At 40.8% G+C, this 24,659-nt stretch overlaps 3 protein-coding genes across 14 annotated transcripts in view; 2 read left to right on the forward strand and 1 right to left on the reverse strand.

The window, feature by feature from the left end:
* Positions 1-215: 215 nt before the first annotated feature.
* On the forward strand, positions 216-8,531 carry LOC309716778 (lipid scramblase CLPTM1L-like). 2 transcript variants are annotated; one of them, XM_082550796.1, is made up of 17 exons: positions 216-532; positions 926-1,017; positions 1,292-1,469; positions 1,607-1,728; positions 2,350-2,428; positions 2,543-2,660; positions 2,830-2,924; positions 3,006-3,090; positions 3,174-3,274; positions 3,370-3,429; positions 3,525-3,575; positions 3,666-3,748; positions 4,173-4,207; positions 6,014-6,069; positions 6,197-6,241; positions 6,352-6,485; positions 7,055-8,531. In XM_082550796.1, exons 1-17 carry the CDS (start codon positions 332-334, stop codon positions 7,119-7,121), a joined length of 1,602 nt encoding a protein of 533 aa, XP_082406922.1. In that variant the 5' UTR covers positions 216-331; the 3' UTR covers positions 7,122-8,531. The 2 variants fall into 2 exon arrangements, with proteins under 2 accessions (XP_082406922.1, XP_082406923.1); XM_082550797.1 differs by having other exon boundaries at positions 1,610-1,728.
* An 834-nt stretch (positions 8,532-9,365) lies between these two features.
* Positions 9,366-11,208, forward strand: LOC309716785 (uncharacterized protein). The gene is made up of 3 exons (XM_082550818.1): positions 9,366-9,951; positions 10,509-10,625; positions 10,826-11,208. Exons 1-3 carry the CDS (start codon positions 9,909-9,911, stop codon positions 11,035-11,037), a joined length of 372 nt encoding a protein of 123 aa, XP_082406944.1. The 5' UTR covers positions 9,366-9,908; the 3' UTR covers positions 11,038-11,208.
* Positions 11,209-11,899: 691 nt separating this feature from the next.
* Positions 11,900-24,659, reverse strand: part of LOC309716781 (focal adhesion kinase 1-like) — a 64,939-nt gene continuing 52,179 nt past the window's right edge. For all 11 annotated transcript variants that reach the window (XM_082550803.1, XM_082550815.1, XM_082550808.1 and 8 more), the window contains 7 exons: positions 22,157-22,219; positions 20,737-20,776; positions 19,864-19,967; positions 17,946-18,101; positions 16,277-16,357; positions 16,045-16,130; positions 11,900-14,136 (listed from right to left, as the gene is read on the reverse strand). In XM_082550803.1, the coding sequence (XP_082406929.1) occupies positions 14,010-14,136; positions 16,045-16,130; positions 16,277-16,357; positions 17,946-18,101; positions 19,864-19,967; positions 20,737-20,776; positions 22,157-22,219 (657 nt within the window). In that variant the 3' untranslated portion in view covers positions 11,900-14,009. The remainder of the gene's footprint in view (positions 14,137-16,044; positions 16,131-16,276; positions 16,358-17,945; positions 18,102-19,863; positions 19,968-20,736; positions 20,777-22,156; positions 22,220-24,659) is intronic.

Below are 24,659 nucleotides of genomic sequence, written 5' to 3' on the forward strand. Positions count from 1 at the left end.
AAAACTCTGCCTGTAAAAGCAGAAGAAAACATATTTTCTCGCTCTGCAGTGATTCTGCTTTTCGTGCATGTCTATAATAATGTTTTAATTAATTATTTTTCTCCTTGTGGGCTCAGTGGTAAAAGCGGTGTGGGCGCAGCCGCGGAGGTTTTTGTCAGCATCAGCATCTTCTGCTGGATGCGGATAACCGGAAGATGGTGAATCAGAGAGGAAGCGTGGGGATTGTATTGTTACAGTTACAATCCCGAACCAGACCGCGTCCATTTTAAAAAAAATAATTTCTTTAAATGTTCAGTATTTTGCGGGTGAAACTCTGAGTCGCTTGGCTACCATGTTCCCGTCTTGTTACTCCAAACCTGCGGACAGCGGCAGTAAGAGGAGCTCCATCGCTAAGCTGCTGCTCGGGGTGTTTGTGGTTTACATGCTCCACACCGCCTGGCTGTTGTACGGTTTCCTAAACACCAAATCCTGCGATGGAGGCAGAGGAGAGCACTGCATCACCTCCTATCTGGCAGCCAGACCCAGACTACAGGTTAGAGCTTGTCTTATTCCTGATGGCAAATCTCTGAGATCCAGATCCATAGGTTTGAAAAAAAATCTGTCCATGTGCTGCTCAGCAAGAAGCCCTTATTGCTAAAGTGTACTGTCTACATGGTAGTTCGAGAAAAATATGATAAATTGTCATTTGGCATTTAGGTTTGTGTCGTTTTTGTGCACATCTACTTTAAAACTATGGCATTTTCATGCATTCTCTTCATGAAAATATTGATAGATCGTTTTGTTTGCAGGTGTTTACTTTGTGAAATCTGTAAAACAGACACACATTTGAAGCACAGTCAGGATTATCTCGTCGCTTTCATTTTGAAAGGAATCTCAAACTAAGATGGAAACCTTGTTTTAACATCTCGTCTTCTCCTTCATTCAGATGAGTGTTTTTACCTGTCTCGTGCCAGACAACAGCCCCCTCGAGCTCGCTGTAAAAATAGACCCGTTCGACCCTCACTCGAGATTTGAGAGGTGGGTTTGACATGTTGATAGCTGCACAGGAGCAGACCAACAATCTGAAAAATTATTTGTTTATTTTTTAACATAATGGTAGCAGCATCGCAGTTATTGCAACATAAATCTTTAGTCATATAAATATATAGTCATCAAAAGACTTTACCGACCACTGATCACAGTGACAGTCACAGTATGCTGCAAGTACTCAGTAATGATTAGCATATTTGATTGTTTATGAAGGCCTAAAACACGCAGTTTTTATTTTTTATGCCTATCTCTCTCTCCACAGAAAGGTGCATGTCTCTCTGCCAGGAGAGACTCGGGCTAATGGCACCCTCTTTGCAGTTGTTTATGTGCACAAGGCTGGCGTTTCACCTTTGGAGGACAGCAGAGAGGTCCACTATGCAGTCCAACTCACCACCTACATCACCCCCTCACGCACCGACGTCCAGAAAGACAAGGAGAAGGTACATCATCACTCAGGACTGCTTCATATTTCACCCAGCATGTTGCCTTTACATATATTCGATATAATGGGGCCTTTTTATGGGGCCCAGCTGCCTTGCACAGTGCATTATTTATTTATTTTTTTGGTTCCACCCAGAAGCCGAGATCTGAGAACCCTGTATCCCACTGGAGACCCCACCTGTCACTCACTGTCATGTCAGAGGACTTCACCTTCACAAAGGCTGGGCTTCCCAGTGACGTGCGCCGCTACATGAGAGTGTAAGTCAGATGAAGCTTTGGAGGTCAAAGCCAGGTGAGCTGTCAGCGTACTGCTGACTTCTGCTGTTTTGCTGCTGCAGTGGCACCGAAAGGCTGAGAGGAACAGATACTTCTGACAGAAAATCAAACACACTGGTGTTTTGTTGCAGGTGCTGTGTTATTATTCAAAGGGCGCAATACATATTGAAAAACATCTAGAAGAAAGTCCGCTTTAGATACAGTGTCTGGTGCAGTAAAAGTATCATCACAAGGGTACATAAATAAATAGCCCTTTGTCACTGCTCGCTAGCCAAACAATTCTTTAGTCTTTAGTAGATATTAATTTATATTAATTAAAGAAAAATAATGAAAATGGGGAAAAAAGTTCTCTTATCTGTAAAAGATGATCCTCTAGATCTGGATCACAAGTTACAAACAGCCACTGGTAGACTCTGTAATCTCTCAGCAGGCTGGAATTTAAAGGCAAAGTAAACCTGTTAGACCTCTCAGCTGCTACCATTAAGGTGCCTCAGGGTAAGGTGTTTAAGTGTATGGATGTGTACTGTAAACGTGTTCACAAATTTCCCGGGGTGAAAACAAGGATCACTTTGAATTAAAGAACCTTCCTGCTTTTCTCTGCAGCTCTCAGGAAGGCAGACAGATGATGTACCTCCCTCTGCTGATGGTTAATGAGCTCAACTTCAGAGTCAGAGACCTCATGGTATAGGAAGCTTTTTCTAGTAAACTTTAACAGACACTTGCTTATTTTGATTATTACTATTTTTTTTTGGCTGATTTAAAATGAACACATATCCGTTTATCCATTCACCGACAGGAGATCAGCAGCGGCACCGTTCAGCTCCCTCTCACTGTGTCCTATGAGGGAATCTCTCTGAGAGGATTCAGGTTTTGGGTCCACCTACAGGACATGGTTTATTCCCTGCAGCAATTCGGTGAACTATTTATATAACAGACATATGATTTAAGGCATTATAATGATTCATTAATCTTAATTATATCATATTAATTATATGTGGTAGCTTTTATTTGTACTCAAATACAACCCAAATAATACCTCAGCTCATTAAAATGAGCTCATCCGTTGCTTCTTTGTGTCTCCAGGCTTCACAGACGAAAACATCGATGAAATTAAAGAAGCTCTGGTGGGATCCAACCTCTACCTGTTAGTGCTGACTGCTTTCATCACAGCTTTGCAAGTAAGAGAGCATATTAACACGGACTTTGTGGAAGGAAATGTAATTTCTTTTCTAAATGCTTTATTTCCTTTTTTTCAACAGCTGATCTGTGAGTTTCTGGCTCTTAAAAATGACATCAGCTCATGGAGGAAAAAGAAGAGCATGGCGGGGATATCGAGGAAGACAGGTGACCATAATCATGTTAGGAAAAAAAAATATGCGTGGCATCGGTCAGCTCAGAAAATGTTAAATTCCTTTTTTCGTTTTCAGTTCTGTGGCGTAGTCTCGGTACTTTGCTGATTTTTCTCTATCTTCTGGAGGAGACCAGCCTGCTGGTGCTCCTTCCTGTCGGACTGGGAGCGTGTGTGGAGGTAGTTATTAGTATATCTGGTGTTGCTCAGACAAATTAGAGTCAAATAAAGATCAAAACAGAGAGTTATAAACCAGTAATCGCTTATCCCACCAGGTGTGGAAGGTGTTTACAGTATTTAAGATCCAGATACAGTGTAAAGGCAACAAGCTTCATGTGAGTATGGAGCACTTGCACATCTGTGTTCACAGCAGTGTGGAAGAATGCATCATACAAGTTGTGATCTCTAAGTGATCCGTCTTACTCTATAGGTTAATAAACTGGATGAAGAGGAGAGAAAGACAGTGGAGTACGACACACAGGTATCAGTCTGTTTGTTTTATGGCTCCTTTAATATTCTCCCTCGGGCTTTCTTTCATTTTTACATTTTCATCTTTGGCTTTTCCCTCGAGGCGTCCAGATACTTGTCCTACTTGGTGTATCCCCTGTGCATCAGTGGAGCCGTTTTCTCTCTGGCCTACTTACGCCAAAAGAGGTGAGCCAATCATCAAATTCATCTCGTCGCTACTTAATTTGTCATTATTAAAGCGGTGCCAGACTTCACATTTGTGCCAACCTCCTTTAAAAAGTCACCTTTTAAAGATTCTCGTCAGATCTGAATGTTTCTTACATTTTAGTCTTATCCATAGCTGCCTGACATCCACGTTGTCTATTTTTAAAACTCATCTTAAACGCATTCTTTCTCTTTGGCCTTTGACCCAACATTAGACATTGATCTTGTTCATTTTTTATTGTGTTATAGCTGTTTTTACCTTTCATAGTTTAGAGTGTATTTATCTATTTTTGTGTATAGGACTTTGTGTCTGATGTAGCTTTTTTAAAAAGAGCTTAATGAATAAAGTTGGTATGGATTGGTTATTATGTATACCCTGAAAAGCCTCTGATTATTTCATTGACAGTTACTATTCCTGGCTGATCAGCACTCTGGTGACTGGTGAGTTTTCTTGCATCCATTCTCAAAGATTATCTATAATAAGTACAGTACTTAATTCTTAATAATCTTTCTTTAAAACTAACCTTACTACTCCCTATGGGCTCATTTAAAAAAAAACAAAAAAAAAAAAACAAGGCATCTTATTTCATTGTTATGCTGACGACTCACAGATTTGCCTACCACTGAAAAGTAAATCTGTGAGTCCTCTGAAGGGTTTACTAGATTGTTTGGAGGATGTTAAGGCATGGGTGGTTTTAAACTTTCTTAACTTAAATGAACAGAAAACAGAAGTCATTTTGTTTGGTCCCTGTGACCACTACGACTTGGGCCCTTTAGAAGTTTATTTAAAAAAAAATCTTTGCGAGGAACGCAATCTAACGTTTGGTAAACAGATCAATGCTGTAATCAGGACCAGTTTCTTTCATCTCCGGCTACTTGCAAAAGTGAAGCCACTCCTCTGTTTTAGAGACTTTGAGAGAGCTATCCATGTCTTTATTCAGGTGTCAGTCTGTCATCAGTTAACCGACTGCAGCTGGTCCAAATCACTGCAGCACAGTCACTAAGGCTACGTTCACACTGCAGGCGAAAGTGCATCAAATCCGACTTTTTTGACCCTATGCGACCCATATCCGCTCATGCTATGACAGTGTGAACGGCACAAATCCGATATTTTCAAATCCAACCTGGGTCACTTTCGTATGTGGTACTGAATCCGATACATATCCGATGTTTTAGAAAGCGACTGCTGTTTGAACGGTCATGTCGCATTATATCCGTCTTTTACGTCACTGACACAAGACAGACGCCAATTATCAGCGCCGGAGAAGACATCACGAACACTTCCTGGCCTTCCAGTGTAGATGTCAGTGAAACTGTTGGGAAGACAAAGTTGGAGAAACATGAACATTTTATTTGTACTGTATAATCTGCAGATTCTGACAGAAATCTGCAGCTATCCTTTGAAGCACCGCTCCTCTAAAACAGCAATAAGGATAATAATTAGGCCATATATAAATAACAAAATAACTTTATAACTTAAAGCAAAATTGGGAAACGTAAAGTCCGAAACAAGCCTTTATATTAAGGGCCATCAGTCAAACAATATTGTTTGCTCTGGGTCTAAACAGAGCGCGTTGTGTGTGACGTCTTCTTTTGCGCATGCGGGCCGCTTTGAGCGTTCACACTAGAGCGCGTTTGCTGTCGCATTTTATTTGTAGTGTGAACAAGCAGACAAAAAAATCGGATTTGATAAAAAAAATCGGAATTGAGCATTAAGACCTGCAGTTGCAGGACTACATATCTCTCATACTAGCATCCTCACACTGGCTGCCAGTTAGTTTTGGAATTTATTTTATTATTTGTTTTTAAGGCGGTTAGCACCCTCATACCTTTCTCATCTTTTGAATTGGCACACTCCTGCAAGATCACTGAGGTCTGCTGATCAAATGATCCTAGCTGTCCATTAAAGCACAGAGGAGACCGGGCCTTTGCTGTGACTGCTCCTAAACTGCTTCACATCAGGACCTCTCCAACATTAGACACTTTCAAAACCCATCTGAAAACCCACTTTTATTCCTTAGCTTTAAATCAGCTGAGTTTGCACCACTTTTATTTGTCATATCTCCTCATTTTATTCTCCGCTTCTTAAATTTTATCATCTCTTCCTATGTTTTTATCTCTTTTGATTATCTTACATTTACAGAACCTTGGTCAAGAGTTGTTTTAAATGTGCTATATAGATACATTTGACTTTGAGTTTTACTATTATTTACTTTTGTATTTATAATACCTGCCTCCTCGCCTCAGGAGTGTACGCCTTTGGCTTCCTGTCTATGGCCCCTCAGCTCTACATTAACCACAAGGTTTGTGTGGCAGCTAAACAGCAACACTTCAGAAATATTTTCTTTGGCTAAAATTTCTACGTTAAAAATGAAAACAAACCAAACCTCCTCCCCCTCCCTTGTTTGTTCACTTTCTACTGTGGGACAGCTGAAGTCTGTGAGTCACCTGCAGGGGACAGTGTTGATGTACAGGGTGAGTATTTCTTGAGCTCATTCACAAGCAGCATCAGCAGGTTTCCTTTGTGCTGCGTTTGGTGTTAAAGCGATTGAGTTCGGTCAGCTATCCTCTCTCGTCTCCAACAGGGAGTCAACACGCTGATTTCAGATCTGTGCTCCTGTGCCTCCTTTTTTTCCTCCTCTGGATCCTTCTCTTCCTCGCATCAACTTTCCTGCTTCAGAGATGAGCTTCTCTTCTTTCTCTACCTCTACCAGCGAAGGTACGATGACCCAAAAATAATACCACAGTCCCAAACACACATGGAGCAAAAACACTCACTGGCCTCTTTATTAGTTACACTTTGCTATTAAGTTGTTTTACCCTCTTTTTCCTTCAGAACTGTCTAAATTCTTTATGGCACAAATTCATTAAGTGCTGGGAACATTAATGTGATATTTCAGTCAATATTGATATGATAGCACCACAGATTTGCTGCAGATATGTCAGCTGCACATCCTTGATGTGAATCTCCCATTCCACCACAACCCAGTATATATATATTGAGTATATTGTAGGTACTCCAGTACAGCTGCTTTGCTGATTGTATGTCACAAATACAGATAATCAACACGACATTCAAATACTACAACAATATGCATACTTATATTCAAGATAATCCCAGTGACTTTAAGTTGTATTATTTTCAAGTACAAGCCATATTCTGACATTTTAGACACTCTTGAGCCTTTCTTCTTTTCTGTTTGTGTAAATCCATACCCACAAATCAATTTGTATTTCCAACATAACAGCAGTACTCTCTTGCTTTTGTCTCACTCATGTCTGCACCAGCCGTTTCGCCTCCAAACCCAGAAAACGAGAGCCCGTCCCTCACACCAAGAAAGTGAAGACTCAGTGAGGAGAGGACAAGCTCATCTTTTCAGAACTCAAAAGATCAGCTCAAAAAAAACAAAACAGAAGTGAACTAATGAGCCTTGGGGATGTAAAACAGAGATACAGGCAGGACACATGCCCACATGTGTGCCACAGCAGCTCCTGACCGATTCAGACTCTGCACTGCTGCATATTCGCGGCGCTGCTGCTGCTTTTTGCTTGGCATTGACTCGGCTTCCCCTTGACTGCTGCTTTGACTCGGCTCCTTCATCTATCAACATCTCTGCTGTACATTTTATGCTGGGTGACCTTTCACAAATGATTTCTGCAGCATCACATCAGCGCTTGTAACGTGGATTTATTTGCCGGATCCTTCTCTTTATACAAACACGAGGGAGCTGGAGTGTTTGGGTACGCTGCGAAGGATTAATCCTTCAACTCGGTGATTCAACAATTAGTCTTTCTGTCACTGAGCTTCACATGATTCACAGTTCAGAAGAATCCTTATGCATCTTGCAGGGACACATTGTCCCACATCAGCTCAATTTTAATCTCAAACAGGTTATTTTAGCCTTTTATCTCTCCTCATTAAAAGCCAACTTTCTGCAGAATGCAGTGCCTGTTAACCCCGCCTCATATGCCATCGGAGAAAGTCCCTGCCAGCTGGGCTGCTAGGAGGCACCAATTCTGGAAACATATTAATCAGACTACATAATGCAGCTTCAATCACAATATGGAAACAATGGGGTAAAATACAGAGAACTGGATCATTTAAACTGCTACACGGTGAGATGTGGACTTCTTTTTGCACATTTTTCCATAAACTAAACATTATTTTCCTTATCAACACACAATCTATCTTTATAACAACGATGAGAAGAATCGATCTGCAATGTTTGGCTATTTTTTATTTGAAGCATGATGCTGTGTTTTAGCCACACCCTGGATGCTGATTGGTCTGTGTTAGAGGTCAAGTCCAATACATCATAGGGCACTCTAAGTCACCTCCAGTGATGCTTCTTTTGTTCATCTTAAATGGCATGAGATAAAGTCTTCCTATTCACTATCAAGTTGTACATGCCGAGTTAGTTTTCCTGTCAGTTTACTGCAAACCGATTTGAAAAAGACTATCTTTGCCAAATTAGCACATAAAAAGAAATATAAAAGATAAAAGCATACAGCACATCTGCTTCATTAAAAGACGTCTATTCCTTCTCACACGGCACTGTCAGTCCATCTGAAGCTTTTTACTGTGCTCGCAGGCCCGCTGCATTAAACTCAGTGCTGATTTCTGACTGAACTGCTCGAACACAAACATTTACTTCAAAATTGCTGTTTTTTTATGTTTTAGTAATGCACTCTGCCTGTTCATTGTTTTGTTTTGTTTCAAATAAACTGGAATTGTAAATGTAAATTGACTGATTAAGCCCTTTAATCGCCACTATCAATGTTACACATACATGCAGTAAAATAGGACCCCTTTCGACCGTACTTACATTGCACAAACATGACGTTGGTAAGACAGGTCAGAGTGAGGAAGGATGGTAAGAAAAACAATGAAATACACACTATATGAGGGAAGAGGAGGGGAAAAAAGAACTCCACCCACACTGAGCTCCTAATGGGAGAGCATTTTGAGAACAGGAAAAAAAAACACTCAGCACAATGAACCACATGAATCTTCACACCTTACATTATGAAAAACAAAACACGGGACTGTATATCTGTGTCTGAGTACATGTTGAGTTGTCTTAAACTATAGTTCTCCAGCCCTTCTGAAGCTCTTCACTGCTTTTTTACTCGCCTTCAGTCCAGTCCTTGTTCCTGACCATTTTCAAGCCACTCAACACACGATTATGAACACAGAAAGGTACCATCAGATTTTGATCCACTATGTAATACCATCTGGAAACCATCTGATTGGCAACATCTTCATTGTTCGTCATGATGATGATTCCAAACACACTGTTAATGCAGTAAAAACATACCTGATAGAAAAACCCACAGTGAAACACCCGAACTGCAACATCATTGAAGCAGCGTGGAATCATTTTGACAGAGAATAGAACAAAAGGCAGCCAACAGCCAAAGAAGAGCTCTGTAGGTCCTATATTATGTTTCATCGTTATACCTATTAAATGTAAAGAAATCATAGCAGTACTGCATATTTTTAGCTTTATTAAATAAAATCCACAGGAATACTAGTGTACTGTTTTTCCTTAGTGGTAAGAACTCATATGTTTATAGATTAAACTTTGAAAGAGCAGGATTTAGAAGAAAGCCAAAAAATTGTGGGTAATGTATTCTGAACGATGCACTGTTTCTAAAATTGTGGTTTCAATGTAACCACACCTTCACTCATTAACTTATTAGGAGCTTATATTTACATTAGGTTGTTTCAACCGTTTCTCCTTTTCTATAGTTTGATAGAGGTGATTGTTCGAGAGAAATGAGAGTTTCCTCTTGGTGAAGGAAAAAAAGCCAACAAATCCTCAGACTGTACTTAAATTATGCCTCAGCCAGCAGAGACAAAGTTTCACTGCCTGACGTTAAGTTGGTGTCTGTGATTAACAAGAGAAAGATAAAGAAGATAAACAGAGCAAGTATCTGTGAAACCAGCAAAAACACCAACCCTAACCCACATAGCAACAAACAGTAACTTTTATTAAATGCTTCCTGTTTCATGTAATGATGGTGTTAATGTGGGTGGAACAGTTTCACCACACACACACACACACACTTTTTGGCACGACAGCTTTAACTGCAGACTGCAAACATTCCAGTCGGGAACAGTTCAACACCAGTTAGGAAGATGCTGCTTGTGCTTGGGATCTTCTTCCTGCTCTTTTCTCCAGGTACGTAATAAACATCTGACTGCTCGAACTGTAGGTCAAAGGTCATGGGGAAAAAAAAATTTTTTTTCAAAGTCAGGGTGACAGTTCAGTAAATCTGAAAAATACATATACATATATACTGAAATTGCCAGAATGACAAATAACTTACGAGCGTGCAGTGATGAGTTTCAAGCCTTCTCCTTATGAAAAACAAGTATCTCACGCTGTCGTTTCCAGACGTCTGTTTTTTCTCCGTCGACAATGTCACCTTTACCCAGAAATAAGAGAGGTTTGTAATCAGGTTGGCCGGCTGTGTTGCTGAAGGACATGTGGTAAATATCAGTGTTAGTCTCCGCTGATTTATCTTGATTAATAATTCACTAGTTTCAGACGTTTAACTCTAATGCCCTTCACCATTTCATTCCCACAGCAGGTTTATGGATTAACACCAGAACCGTACTCAACTGCCCTTCACAGTAACGCCTGATTGACAGAAACATTACTAGTCCTCAAACCAGTAGAAAAAGAAATCTGCCTTTCAATCAAGTTTCAGTTTTTGTTGTTCCTCACATCTGCAGCGCTGCCACTGAAGTGCTACGTGTGCAGCTCATCGGCAACCAATGAAGAATGCAACCAGAGTACCCAGGAGTGTAAAACACCTCTCAACACATGCATGACTGTCGTCGACACTTTCGGTAATTTATCTCACAACATCAACGTGCAATCAAGAAACCTGACAGAGGTTTAGTAGCACGTATAAATGAATCTAAACATTCTTCTAAAGTTCCTTTGTGCAGTAGGATTTTTATGAAGGGCACTTACTTATTAAACTCAGCTCTTGGTCAGTCTCAGTGTAGAAACTATAATCCCTGCTGTTTGTCTGTGTGCTGCTCAGATACAGCGACAGCCATAACAAAGCAGTGTGCCAGCCAGGCCACGTGCAGAGGAGCTGCCTCCACCGCCTCAGTCGACTCCAACGGAAACGGGAACGCCGTCAGCTGCTGCAGCAGCTATGACTTCTGTAACTTCAGCAAAGCCGACTCCATCAACAGAAACAACAAACTGCTGCTCCTGACTGTCGGTGTGGGATTTCTGCTGTCACGCTGAGCTCAGTGGGATGCGCAAACCGTACAAACTGCACGGTTTCAAAAATTGACTTTAGCTTTTAATTCCACAAAAGGTAAAGGCAGTAAGCTTATATTAGCTTAATCTGACAGAAATCTGTGGATTTCTGGTTTTCCTGGATATTTGATCGTCAAAAATGTCTATTATGCTCAAGAAATGACGGCCCAGTTAAAAAAAATGAATGAATATAGACATTAGTTGCTTAAAATGTTTATGATTTTCCTTAGTTTACTGTAGTTTCATTTTAATTGAGAGAGAGAGACAGAACAAGAAAATAAATATATTGATTTGCATGTCAGTGAGTGAAAGTATTTGATCCTAAAACATGACTTAGTACTTGATGGAGAAACCCATGTTGGCTGCACAGTGGTAAGATGTTTCTTGTAGTTGGTCACCAGGTTTGGACACATCTCAGGAGGGATTTTGGTCAGGCGGATGCCTGAGAGCTCATTTTGGTTTCATCTGACCAAAGCTTTTTCTCCCAGGGCTTCTCTGAATCATGTAGATGTTCACTGGTTGGTACATGCACCTTCCAGAGCAGGGATCTTTCAGGTGCTGTAAGATTTCAGCCATTTCCACCATCATATCTCCACTGAAACTTCAGCAGCCCATCCTTAACACTAAAATCCATGCTTGTGCAAGCAACAGCATTGTTGTACAACAGGTTATTATTGTTATATACAGTGCAATGTGTCCTTTCTTATTGTGAGAAAGTCTAATTCTCTTCTTTATGATTTTCTGAATGCTCTTTAAAAACATCTACGCCAACATTAACTTGAAATTATAAATATTAATCCTAAAAGGCACTTTAAATAAATCCCAATCAACTACAAAGTGGACAGACTTATTTCATTTCATAATTATTTTTATTCCATTGTTTTTTTTGTTTCCTCCTATTTGACAAGATGGCTTAATTAGCCCAGAAGACAAAATAAATACCAGTGTTTACTAGTACGAGTTCTGTACAATTCACCAGTGATACACACCAGTATAGCTTACAATATACCAACATGAGCAGATTTACGCAACAACAAGGAAATAAAATAGATTGTTTCGTTTGGGGTCTTTTTCTCCTCCGTTTTACATTTATTTTATCCCTATAACACCCAGATTGATCGATCTGATAGTTTCGTTGCTGGCTAAACATGGAAATCACATCTGGATAAAACGGGTTTAAAAAATAATAATAATAATAAAAAACAAACAAACAAGAAACAAAAAAGGAAACAACTTAGGATGTGTTATTTTGGTGCTGTGCAAATATGCTCTTCTTTATACCAGTATATCATGCTATACCAGTACAGTCACCAGTATATTTCATATAGCAGTATGTGACACTCCACATGGGGTCAGTATTAACAAAGACAAATGTGATTTTCAGTTCAGTGTTTTGTGTCTGAGAAACAAGTTCCAGTCATGTGGCTCCACATTTCATGTGTTTGGTTCCATGGGGACTATTATTAAGTCGGGGAGGGGGGGAATTTTTAAAGTGTTACACCTGACAAGAGAATTGGAGTCATAAATGTGATATGAGGTTTGTTCAGGTCCCCGGGAAATATACTTTAAGTGTCACTAGTGGGTGATCGGACAGTTAATGTAATCTTATATTATGAACGTACGATTCATATTGGGACTATATGTGAGGAGACAAAAAAAGGAAAAGGAGACACGAACCTCACAAAATTAGCGACCACTCTGAGACGTGTCACTGTCTTCTTCCTCGTGAACCAATCGGAAGCATCCTGCCACTCACGCTGAACACATTTTTTCCAATTCTTTTTTTTTTTTTTTTTTTTTACACAGCAGTCAATTGCTGGGGTTGAAAGTTCAACATTTTTCAGTATAGAGGACGAAGATTCCTCAAAACAACACAAAAAACATGGAGCTGATCGATAAAAAGAGCAGACTGAACTGAGTGCGAGTAGGGGAGGTTTCTGTCTGCGGTGATTACCCGCACAGAGCTGGACTCTTCACATTTGGAGTCTTTAAAAGTGGCTCAGAGAGGAGCTGAGGAAGACTGTGGGAGTAGGGGAGCAGTAAGGGTGAAGGAAAGGAAAAGTGAGTGAAATAGAGAGAAGAGGGGAAGAGAGTGTTTTCTTTCCTCAGGCAGTAGAGTGTTACTAGACTGTCCTCGAGGCGTATTCTGCTTTTTTACGTTCCTGCCTCTGTTTCCTCCTCTGCAATTTGAGTCTATAAATAAAACATGGTGAGATGGAGGAAACAGAGAAAGAGAGATGGTAGGAGGCATGACGAGTCGGAGAAGACCAAACCGAGACTGTTGTTACTGTACCACCCCAGGCACCAAAAAAACAAAACATAACAAACATGTGATGTGTATGGCGATGTAGAGATATTTGATTGGAGAAAGGAGCTCCCATTCAGGAATCGGAACGTCAGCAAACGGGGGCGGCCGACGTCTAAGATCCCACAGTGAAGTTTCATGCAGATATGTTGCAGATCGGGTTGCAATCCGCCCGATCTCACCAGCTTTCATGATAGCGTTTCTGTCGGAAGTTTTGAATCCATTTAAAACTCTAACCTGCAGAATCTGGCTCATCCCAAATCCAGATTTACAGCTTAAAAAAAAAAAAAAAAAAAAAAATCACGAGTAGATTTCTTTCTTCCTCCTCTCATCACTGTATTCCACTCTGAAGAGAGCGAAGCTGCCAAGTCCCTGATTCAGGAAGTGTTTCTGCGCTGTTCTCGTATACAGAAAGTCACAGTGGTGGAGATTTTAATCCCAGTTGAACTAATTACCTCGGCTATAGCGGGATTAAAAAATTCTAACGATTCATCGCGGACCATTATCAGATTATCAGAGCCACTGCTCTCGCCGTTGATTTGTAAAGCAGCCCCCTCCGTCAACACATCAGGACTGACGTCTGGAACCCAGGAGTCTTTAGAAGTCACGATGATGCCACCCTCTCCTGTTGGTCAGCTCGGACGACATGGGGCTAGTGTGGGCGGGACTGGGCCATCATCTTGAGCCGGGATTGGTCGATAACATCCAGCAAGTTCTTGGCATCAACAGCAAGAGCATGAGCCGCCGTCAACATCTGCTTCTTGTAGTCCTGCTGGAGGCTTGGAGCATCAATACAGAATATATGCAAGATCAGAGTTTTAATAGTTAGTGCAGTATTAATGATCATATGTGCAGACATGACAGCATCAAGAACGTGAGCATGACACACACTCTCACTGGCCACTTTATCAGGCACATCTGTTCAACCTACTTGTTAGTGCAAATATCTAATCAGCCAATCACATGACAGAAACTCAGTGCACTTAGGCTCATTAGTACCAACTAGAGATGGCACGATACCACTTTTTATGTCCGATACCGATACCGATATCATAAATTTGGATATCTGCCGATACCGATATGAATCCGATATAATGTTTTTTAGTCAACAAAACTGTTTTTTAAATATCTTGCTGCATTTTGTATAAGTTCATACTCAAGTTTAAAACAACAACTACACTAAAGCTATTCTGTTATACCTGTATGCAAAAAAAATATTTCATAGTTCAGCAATACTGATCAATCTAATAAACTTAAACCTACACCATCCTCCCTATTCTGGTATTTTAAAGAGTACTTAGCATAAATATTAAGCAACCTAACTAATAGGGTTCCAACTCCCAGCAACAACAAAAATAAATAAATAAAAAATAGGGAACCACCCCTCACGCTCCGCCTCATGATGCTTAATCGACGTAATCAACCTTAATTTGATGCAGTGTGAAAAAAAATGCACAGAAATCAATTATTTTTCAAGAAATATTAAATAGATTCAACATCTTTCTTCAACAAAATTGCAGACTGCACAGATGGTACCTTCCCAAAGGAAAAAGTACTATAGCTTACTAGGGTATATATATTAGACTTAACAGTTACCATATGCAGTAATGGACTTCTATACATTTTACATCAGATTAAAACTTTGGGTGTAAGATTCAGATAAATATTAAATAATTAAAAGCGAGACATTTTAAATGAGAATAAGAAAGAAAAGTATGTCTTTGTGCCCCCTTTTCCCTGTTCATGCCCTATCGGCCCCCCTGGCTAAACTTTGCTAGATCCGCCCCTGCACAGTTACCAGCGTCAGCTACGTAGAAAAAGATCCTGGTGTAGAAAGTAATATTAAATAAATTCTAACAACAGCTGATCAAGCTTAAACGTGCTGCTGTTGTTCAGCCGCTGGTTTCCTCTTTCTGGTGCAAAGTGGGCCAAAAACAAACAAGAGACACGGACTTGCAACAGAAAAGCCGATCAGCAGTTTCATGATTGAAGTAGCAGCCGGAGAGCGAGAGGCAGTCGCTAGTTAAGCTTAACGCAGGAATGCTTTACAAACATTCAGAGATGGACTTACACACTTGCTTTACTTCTCTCGGGATAACTTTGTCGGAGATGAAATGCCGGGTTGCTAGCGAAGCTCCAAATGCTCAACCATACCACCAACAGGTCCCGCATGCCACAGCCGCTCTATCACGTGATGCATACTGCTCCGACGTGCTAACGTTCTGAGGTGAGTTACGGCGTGTTGCAAGTTTTGTGAGGTGCTTTCGTGATATTTAATGGATCGGATTACATTTTTTATTTTTCTCCGATATCCGATCCAGTAATTTAGGTCAGTATCGGACAGATACCGATACGTAATATCGGATCGGTCCATCTCTTGTACCAACTGAGCATTTTTTAAATGGCATAGCCCACCTAAGTGGCAGCATAATGCACCAAGTCACAAAGCTCAGATCCAGTTTGAGATGACTTCACTGTACTCAAATGACGTTCACAATCACAGTCTTAGTCCACTTTTGTAATGTGGTAGAAAAGCAGATTCACATCATGGATGCACAGCTGACAAACCTGCAGCAGCTGTGTAATGCTGTCATGTCACTAAGGACCAAAACCTCTGAGCAATGTTTCCAGAATTAAGGTAGGTAAGGTTTACCTAACAAAGTGATGCTTTTAGTTTGTGCACCTACCTGGTCATCACATATTGTTGGGCTAACTTCATCTTTGCAATCAGTTCTGCCAAGTCAGAGTTCAGCAGCTTCTGTGCCATCTCGATCTGGTGAAGAAAAGCGTAACCGTATAAAATAAAATACAAGCTGGAGCAGCTGTGTGATCAATAATGTGCTTTAACGTGATTTATTAACAATCATTAAACTGTTTAATAACATAAAGTGAATGCTTGTTAGTAAAAACGGTGTCTACCTCTCTGTGTGTACTGGCTGGAAGTTGAGGTAGAGTCTCATCTACTGTGGCCAATAATGTCCTCAGTGCCAGACCCACATCCTGAAACACATTTTTTTCACAACAGGACAGCTTACATGTGGTATCAATTAGGGCTGCCACGATTAGTCGACTAGTCACGATTATGTCGACTATTAAAATCGTCGACGACTAATTTAATAGTCGACGCATCGTTTGAAGCTTTGTAAGATCACAAAGGACGCAGGAATGAGTAGTAGGATTTAAGAGTGTAATAACGGACTGAAACAGAAGATGGCAGCACTGCATGTACAAGGATGCCAGCTGCCGTTAAACCCCGAAGAAGAAGAAGCTGTGTCCCAGAATTCATAGCGCAGCCCAGCGCAGTTGTCGACAATGGCGGCAGCTAGTTAGTTTTAACTTTACTCTTATTATTCTTTCTGGGTCACAAAATAAACGTTTAACATATTTTCAGGCGAGAATGTAGCTGTGTAAACCTCAAATATCTGCTCAGTTTATCAAGACACCGCATATTTTCAAAAGCGCTCCGACGTTTTCGGAGACGTCTGTTACCCACTAGCTCGTTAGCTAGGCGGGGGCTAGGCTAACTAGAGCCGTGAGAGCACCGGACTCCCGGCAAATAGTTTTCAAACCCACCGCTGTCTTTCGCTAGTCAGGTTAAACATATATATAAGTCACTTAGATAACTTAAAAATGTTAGTTTGGCTTTCTTTAGTATTTTATTTGTTCCTGAGTAAATCGGTTTGGCTGAGATTAAAGTTATAGTTTTTGCACAGCTAAAACTGTCAAGCAGACAGCTGATTATCAGAAGTGTGAGACGCTGGAGAATATACTCCGGTGTCCTGTTATATTTTAGAAAGCAAGGAGTTTATTAAACTTCACCGAAACAATCTGCAAATTTCATTAAAAATTAATAAACTACCATCTTGTCTTTATTTTTACATTAGCACAAACACTTCAAGCTGTAAGCTAATGATAGTTATATAAGACCAGATGCTACTGGTGCAATAAGCTGTACGCTGTACGTCCAATGGATGATGATCTGATTAGTCGACTAATCGCAAAAATAATCGGTGACTAGTCAACTATCAAAATAATCATTTGTGGCAGCCCTAGTATCAATAATTCACATAGTTTGTTTTAAATAGTCTAAAATCTGAAATTTCTAATAGAGAAGACAGAAACGACACAGTGCTGTATTCCCTTCTTAAGGTTAGCAGCTTGGCTAAACATTCTGGAGTTAGGGATGAACACTCCAATGTTAGCTGTACGGGCTGTTTGCCCTGCTCTTCCCTTTCTACCAACGTGAAAAAACCCTTTGGAGAAATAAAATGAAATGTATTTTTGTCAAAAAGACTCACAGGAAAACTAATTATTAAATCCCTTTGGTGAAAAGCTGCTTAGGCTATCTGCAGAGTCAGGTTAATATATGAAGCAAAAATTATTCATGAAGGAGCAGAAGAAGTGTCGAAATTCCGTCCTTGGAAAGCTGCACCGGCCAATTAAACTGAAACAGTGCGTCACAGTGCTCAAGGACATAGCGGTTATTAAACTGCACAGAGCTGCTTTGATCTACTGTGCTGAGTTTTTAGCTCAAAGCCTGCAGCTCCACTTCAGAGAAATAACAAACTGCCGTTTGTGCCTCTGTTACCTTGACCATGGGCACGTACTCCTCGGGTGGAGCCGGCTGGATCTTGCTTGACATCTCGATCACAGCTTTGACCAATCCCGTCACGTTCTCGTACACTTTGTCGTTCGACCGATCCAGATTGGCGGTGGGAGGCGGGCTTATCTCCTGAGGCTGCAGCTAAACCACAGAAGAAGACAAAAAGCAGTGAGTGAGAGGTTCTTTGAGTGAATGTGTACCTGGGAAAGAAGTGTGGGAGACTGATGACAAAAACCAGCTGAAACAGTGTGGATGAAAAAACAAAACATTTGTTAAAACATTTACCTCCACAAATCCTGCTAGATTGTAAAGACGTTCATCCGCCTTACACACTAGATACATTTAAAGGTCCAAAGTAAAGTAATAATAATCAAGAGAGTTAAACAAGTAGATTAATGAGTGAATTAATATCTATTATGTTTCTACTTATGTTAAGTGCATCTGATATACCCATGTTGTGATGCCATTGTTTTGCGACATGGAAACACCATCACACCATCGACCCTAACCATAACACCGTAACCATAGCCATAGCCCTAACCCTGACCCTGACCCTCTCCACCCACTTATTTGCACTTTTTCCTGAGTGGACATCAGCAAGTCTTGTTTCCATGTCGACGATGACATCATAACAACATCATAACATTGATTTGTCACTTGCAATGTTGAACCTGGGCCAACATTAATTATGATGATCCAGGAACAACACCAGCACTCTGAATATCAGATACTATGTCTAAATGTAGAGGTATTCTCTGGCCACTAGATGGCAGTGTCACACTACCATAACCTGTGCCGTAAACCTATCAGTTGAGGATTTTAATTGAATACAGATTCCCCGTAGGAGGTCACATCTTCCTGAACCTGCCATATAAACCAATCATCATCTTGCACTAACATAAAGCGCTTTCTCATTTCTGTCTTTCCATTTTCTTCACCATCTCTCTTGCTCAGTGACATCACCTGACTACTACCTGCAGGTATACTTCCCACATCTTGAATACAAAGACTTTCTCTCGCCTGCAGTCATGCATGCATGCATGTATAAACTCTAATCCTCTTTGCAATTTCACTTCATTTTGCACATTTTTTCTGCATTCCCCTTCACGCCCTCGCTTTTCCAGTCCTTACTGAATTCTGGGTAATCAGTAAATCACCGCCTACAGTGAAAACAATACAACGCTGTGCACACAATGACCTACTGAAACCACTTGAAGCATTTATCTAGAAAAAATAAGCATTTGAAAACTAGCTGCTTTATAATCTGTAAAAAATATGACCCTATTTTACTAGGATGAGGAAAACCTTTTAATTCTTAACCGGGGAAGAAAAAAAAGATTAAATCTTATTAAAGACTCACTTGTCTACTAATTACAAAGAGAAGCATATAATTAGTGCTCAAGTAAATAAAAAAAAAATCTATAAAAGTTAAAAGCACTTAGTTCTGAGAAAAGGAGAGAAGACAATATAAGCAGGAAAACAGACAAGGGGAAGTGCAGAGATGAAGTTAATACTACAACAGAATGTGATTTGTTGGACAAAGAAATCAAAGGGCTGATGGAGGAGCAGGACAACAATATGGAACAGGAGACAAGACGCACAGTAAACACACACAGACGGTGTGCTGCTTACCCGCCAGGGCTAGGGGTCAACAGTAAGGCAGAGTGCCGGAGAAGAATGGGGGTGAGGGGGAGGGGAGAGAGAGAGAGAGAGACGGAGCAGCCAAAGGAAAGAAGATACAAGGGTAAATATTAATGCTCCAAGCATTCAAAACATGCACTGTGTCCACTCGGTAAATGTGTCCCTCCATGTGCTACTGGAGGAGCATTTCATTCATTCATTCATTCAGTGTGTATTTCTGCTTGTACTTTTGCTTCATGCATTCATGCACGTGTGTGTGTACCTTGACTCCATCATTGTAACTGTCTCCAGTATTTAGACAGGCCAGGCTGCTTACTTGGCACTGGGCCCCAGGTCGAGGGGGTTTCTTTGGCGGGGCCACATGCTCTGCAGGAAACAACATACGACAACGTGTGAAGTACAAAAATATTTCTACTCACAATTTATTCCTAAGAAGTGTGGGCAGATGCTTACTTTGGTTTCGCAGCAGCTCAGATTAAAACACAGATTATAATTAACTCCAGGCTAATTTTTGCCAAACAAAGCGTCACCTCGTAAGATTTGGTTTTTATTTGAATTGTATCTATGCTTTCTACTTCTTTTCACACCTTTTAGCCTCTTTTTCTCTTCTGCATTTGATGATGTTCTGTAAAGAACATTCTATTGCAAAGTGGTATTAAAATTGTCGTATGAATAAAGTTTTGATTGATTTATAAAGTCTCCCACAAACTGTTTCAAGTATGAAACGTCTCTCTTCCTCTACATTAGTATCTATCAGGAATCAGGAAACATTAAATGGACAAAAACGATATTCCATCCTGGAAAATCATCCCCCAGCTGGCTACTATATGTTTCTGTTTTCTCTGTATATTAACGCTCTGAGCACTGAACATACTGAACATGACATGCTGTTTGAGTCCATATAACCAGAGGTTGGTGTTCTCACTAGCAGGCCAGCAGGTTCACAGCTGGATCTGTCTTACTGTGACCACAGACTAAACCCTGCAGACAGACGCTGACCTCAGAGATACACAGCGTGCTACACTGTGTGATGGTATATGTGTAAGTTACACATCTTGGGAGAAAGAGAAGACAGCATATAACAATAGTGGTTGCCCTCCTGTAATTGTGGCGGAGTTGAGGCCCCATCTATTACCTGGTTTGCCAACGGGCTGGTATATGTGCTGGTTTCCTGTCTGCGCAAACAAACAAACAACAAAACAAAGCACTGGGTTAGCGATTGCACAGACGCAGACATAATCAGAAGCTTTGCAGGAAATTAGAACTTCACAGCTTTAAACCACCAGCGGCCTCAGCACAGAATCCAATTTACTTTGTCATGTGACACCGAGCCTCAGCTCGCACACAGCTAGCTCACAGTCATTTGCGGCAGAGGAGCTGTGCCTGTTATTTTGTGCTGTGTGGTCCTGCGTTGGGTAACTTATGGTAACAAAAATATTCTGTTTGTTTTGTCATCCTCTTCCTGTCAAAGTGTTTCTTTTGTTAGAGCTAGCATTTTAAAACTGCAGCATGTTTACATGATGTGATGGTTGTGAGAACAAAATGCCAGGAATGTTACATATTTAAATTTATTGTATTTTTACTGCATCCCTGTTGTTTTGTGTGTGAGAAAACAGCACAGAAGGACTCAAAAGCCATGGTGCCATCATTGTGTTGTGGTCTGACAACCACCAACACCCAAAAATACTCCACCAAGGCGCACACACACACACACACACACACACACACACACACACGAACGAGGGAGATTTTCCCACCACAAACCACAACCATTCAATGGGAGGAGGAGGAGGACAAGCAGTGAGATGAATTACAGAGACGGAAATATCTAACTCATGGCAACTTCAGACTGCTGAAACAACTTCTGCTGGCATTGGGGAAATAACATCAACATGCAACTCTGCGTTCAGCTGCAGAGATTCCAGCTTTGGGATACAGTTACACACACGCACACACACACTAGATATTACAACAGGAGGAAAGGGGAGAAGTTGCAAGATGCAAATATCTCAGCAACTCCGTGTTTTGTGTGCAACCAAAGGGCTGCCAGCAGTGCCCAGATCTTACATCCTTTACCAGTAACGTTGCTTCTCACACTCTGAAGTATTTATTTACAGATGGACAATCACTAAAATCGGCCACCAGGACACTCTGGGACTGAGTGCAAAACCCTTCCATTAATATCCAGTTGGTGAGAAACTGCTGACCCCACATTGCTGACTTTACCCTCAACAGGTCACTTCCTGTCCCTGAATCAGTCAGTTGAAAAGAAAACAAACACACGCCGCAGCAGTGAGTCTGACCATAACACGGACGTCCGTCAACATTCGTCTTCATCAGACATCCTCCGTGGTTAAAAACACAAACACTTCAGGAAAATAACTTCCCATTCATAAAGTGGCGGGGACAGCAAATTGGACAAGATTTGGACAGTGAAAGTTTAGAAAGAAAGAAACAGAGACAGTTCAACTCGCACCTGTAGGAATGTTTGTGAGTTATTGTCCTGATGTGAATGGGTATAACTAATTAATGAGAAACAAGAAGAAGGAACTTACCGGTGGCTGGAGTCCACTGTCTTCTCTGTCCAGACTACCTCTTGAACTTCTCGTGTCGGGTTTCTAAGCAATCACAAACAATCAAACATTACATCTCCATTTACCAAATCCATATACATATACTTCGATTTGCAGTAGGGATTTTTTCAAATAATCCAAATGTTTCACAAAAAAAGAGATAGACTTCATGGATAAATGATGAAGCTGTGGCAGAAAAAAAAAAGCACAACTGTCCAAACACAAAACCTCCTATGAAGACTGGAACGCAGGATACACAAAGGTGTAGTGTCCAAAAGGCTTTTTTGGATCCTCCACACAAAGTTAACTTAAGAAAAATGTTTCTATTGGTGCTGCCATGCAAACCGAAATAAAACCACACACAAAACAACCACAAAGTCCCACTCATTGCCCTCTCTGACACACACATATCCACTCATACCAGCTTTCCAAGACAGGACTTGAAGACCAGCATCGCCGCAGAGTTCATCAAAGAAGCCTGATGTGTGAACCGTTCGTGTGAGGCGTTTAGTCTCTGCTGTTATCTCGGGATCTTTCCAGTATCTCGCACTGTACCCTCTGTTACTGTCTGGTTTTCTCTGTAACCTTGTCAGTGCTGCAAGTTTCATCCAGAGAAGACTTCAGATTCAACTCCAGCTTCCTGCCTCCACCACTCTTATGTCTGACGGTGACGCACAGAGAGAGGGAAGGAGAGGAGGAGGGAAGAAGCACGCTGCCAACAAGCTGTCAGTATGTGAGCGTGTCTACCCTTCTTTCCCAAAACCTCCTGCCTTTCTCCTCCCTTTCTTTCCCACCCCTTTCTAGTCCCTCGCTCAAGTGACAGTCTTATAAAAACCAGGCAGCCTATAAGAAACACCCCCCACCCACCCCTACACACACACTTTATACCTCCCCATCTTTTCAGTAATCTCGCGTGTTGTCATTTAGTGGTTGTGGGTCAAAGACAGACTGTTGACTGGGCTGTCAGATTCTGTAAGCCTATCATTAGCCTGGAATTTGCACAGGCCACACCTGCCTACAAACTCACTCTCTCTTACATGCACGCACACAAACACGCACTATAAAAGTCTTAAGCAAAAAAGAAAAACTCCAACAAAAAAACCCAGACAGTTCCTTAATTCTGTGTTCACAGAAAAGTGCATCCTACATTAAAAAAACCCTCTTTGCCAACCTCTTCTTGTCATGTCAAACCCTGCGCTCACTCATCTTCGTCTGGATGAGTCTTACCAGTAGAACTGAGTGGTATCCAGCTACCCATTACTAACAATCAGAGGAGACACGTTTTCTTCTTTGTAAATTCCAAACCAGAAAGTGACTCACAGGAAGTACAGATTAACTTTTTTTTTTAAACTGTGAAGACATGGACGTTATTGTCCACACACTTCACCCATATATGTCAGCACATGCTATGAATGAACACAATTGATGAGACTTATGTGATGCTTATGCATATCCTGTGCAAAAAAGCAAAGTGTAATTAATCTACATTTGCACATTGCTGCAGTGCCGAGGCTTCAGCAGCATGGTATTAAGGAGGAATGTAAGTTGATGAAATACTGCACAGTAACTGTTTAACAGGTCATTGTAAAACTCTTTTGAAGACGACAGTCATTTTCATAACCACATAGGAACTAGACTTTTGGAGGCATCCTAACTGATTCTTTCTCTAACCAGCACTGACTGCAGCACATCAGAGCAGGGTCACTGTAATAGCAGCCTTAAGGTTTCTAGCTCAAAGACGCCGCAGCAGACAACTCAAACTGCAGTGCTGTTAAAAAAAAAATATAATCAGCTTGACACCACTGACACCTTCACCTCAAACTTCAAATGTCTGTGGCTGAATTCAGACTGCAGAGAAAAGGGTTTCAACTCTGTTTTTCCCCCTTTTGCTCTTATGCGACTCTTAGTGAACTTTTTTTTATTACAATGTGAACAACACAAATCACATTTGACATCTAATATTCTCACGTAGCAGATTTTCATTTTTCCAACTTCTGTGTGTGGTTGTAAATCATATACAGGTCAGATTTTTCAGGAGTGTGACCACGTCACAGCGAAATCGAATACAGCTCATTTCCCATCACAGCTACGAGACTTCAGTAACTTCAAGGCAATATCAAACACGCTTCTGCACTTCTTAATGAGCATTTCCATTAAATTCCTTTCAGTATCTGGTGGCATTTTCTCACTTTGCAGCATTTTATTTGTCTTCGTGTTGCATACGTGCTAGGAAATTAGCGAGAATGGTTTCCTGTTGGTTTGATTCGCTTGTGTTTTCTTAAGTTGCAATGCACTGAGCTCTCAGGACCACGGTAAAAACACACATTTAAGTGCAATAGTGTTTTCAAATCAAATAATTTAAGAGCTTAAGTATATTTATGTGTGTTGACACAATGATAAACTTTTTAAAAAATGAGTCCAAACTAAGTGATTACACTTTCTGAATACGGAATTACGACAGCATGCAAAAAGACGGCAACTAAAC

This window comes from Aulonocara stuartgranti (genome assembly GCF_965226115.1).
Source record: "Aulonocara stuartgranti genome assembly, chromosome: 11".
NCBI classification, from domain to species: Eukaryota; Metazoa; Chordata; class Actinopteri; order Cichliformes; family Cichlidae; genus Aulonocara; species Aulonocara stuartgranti.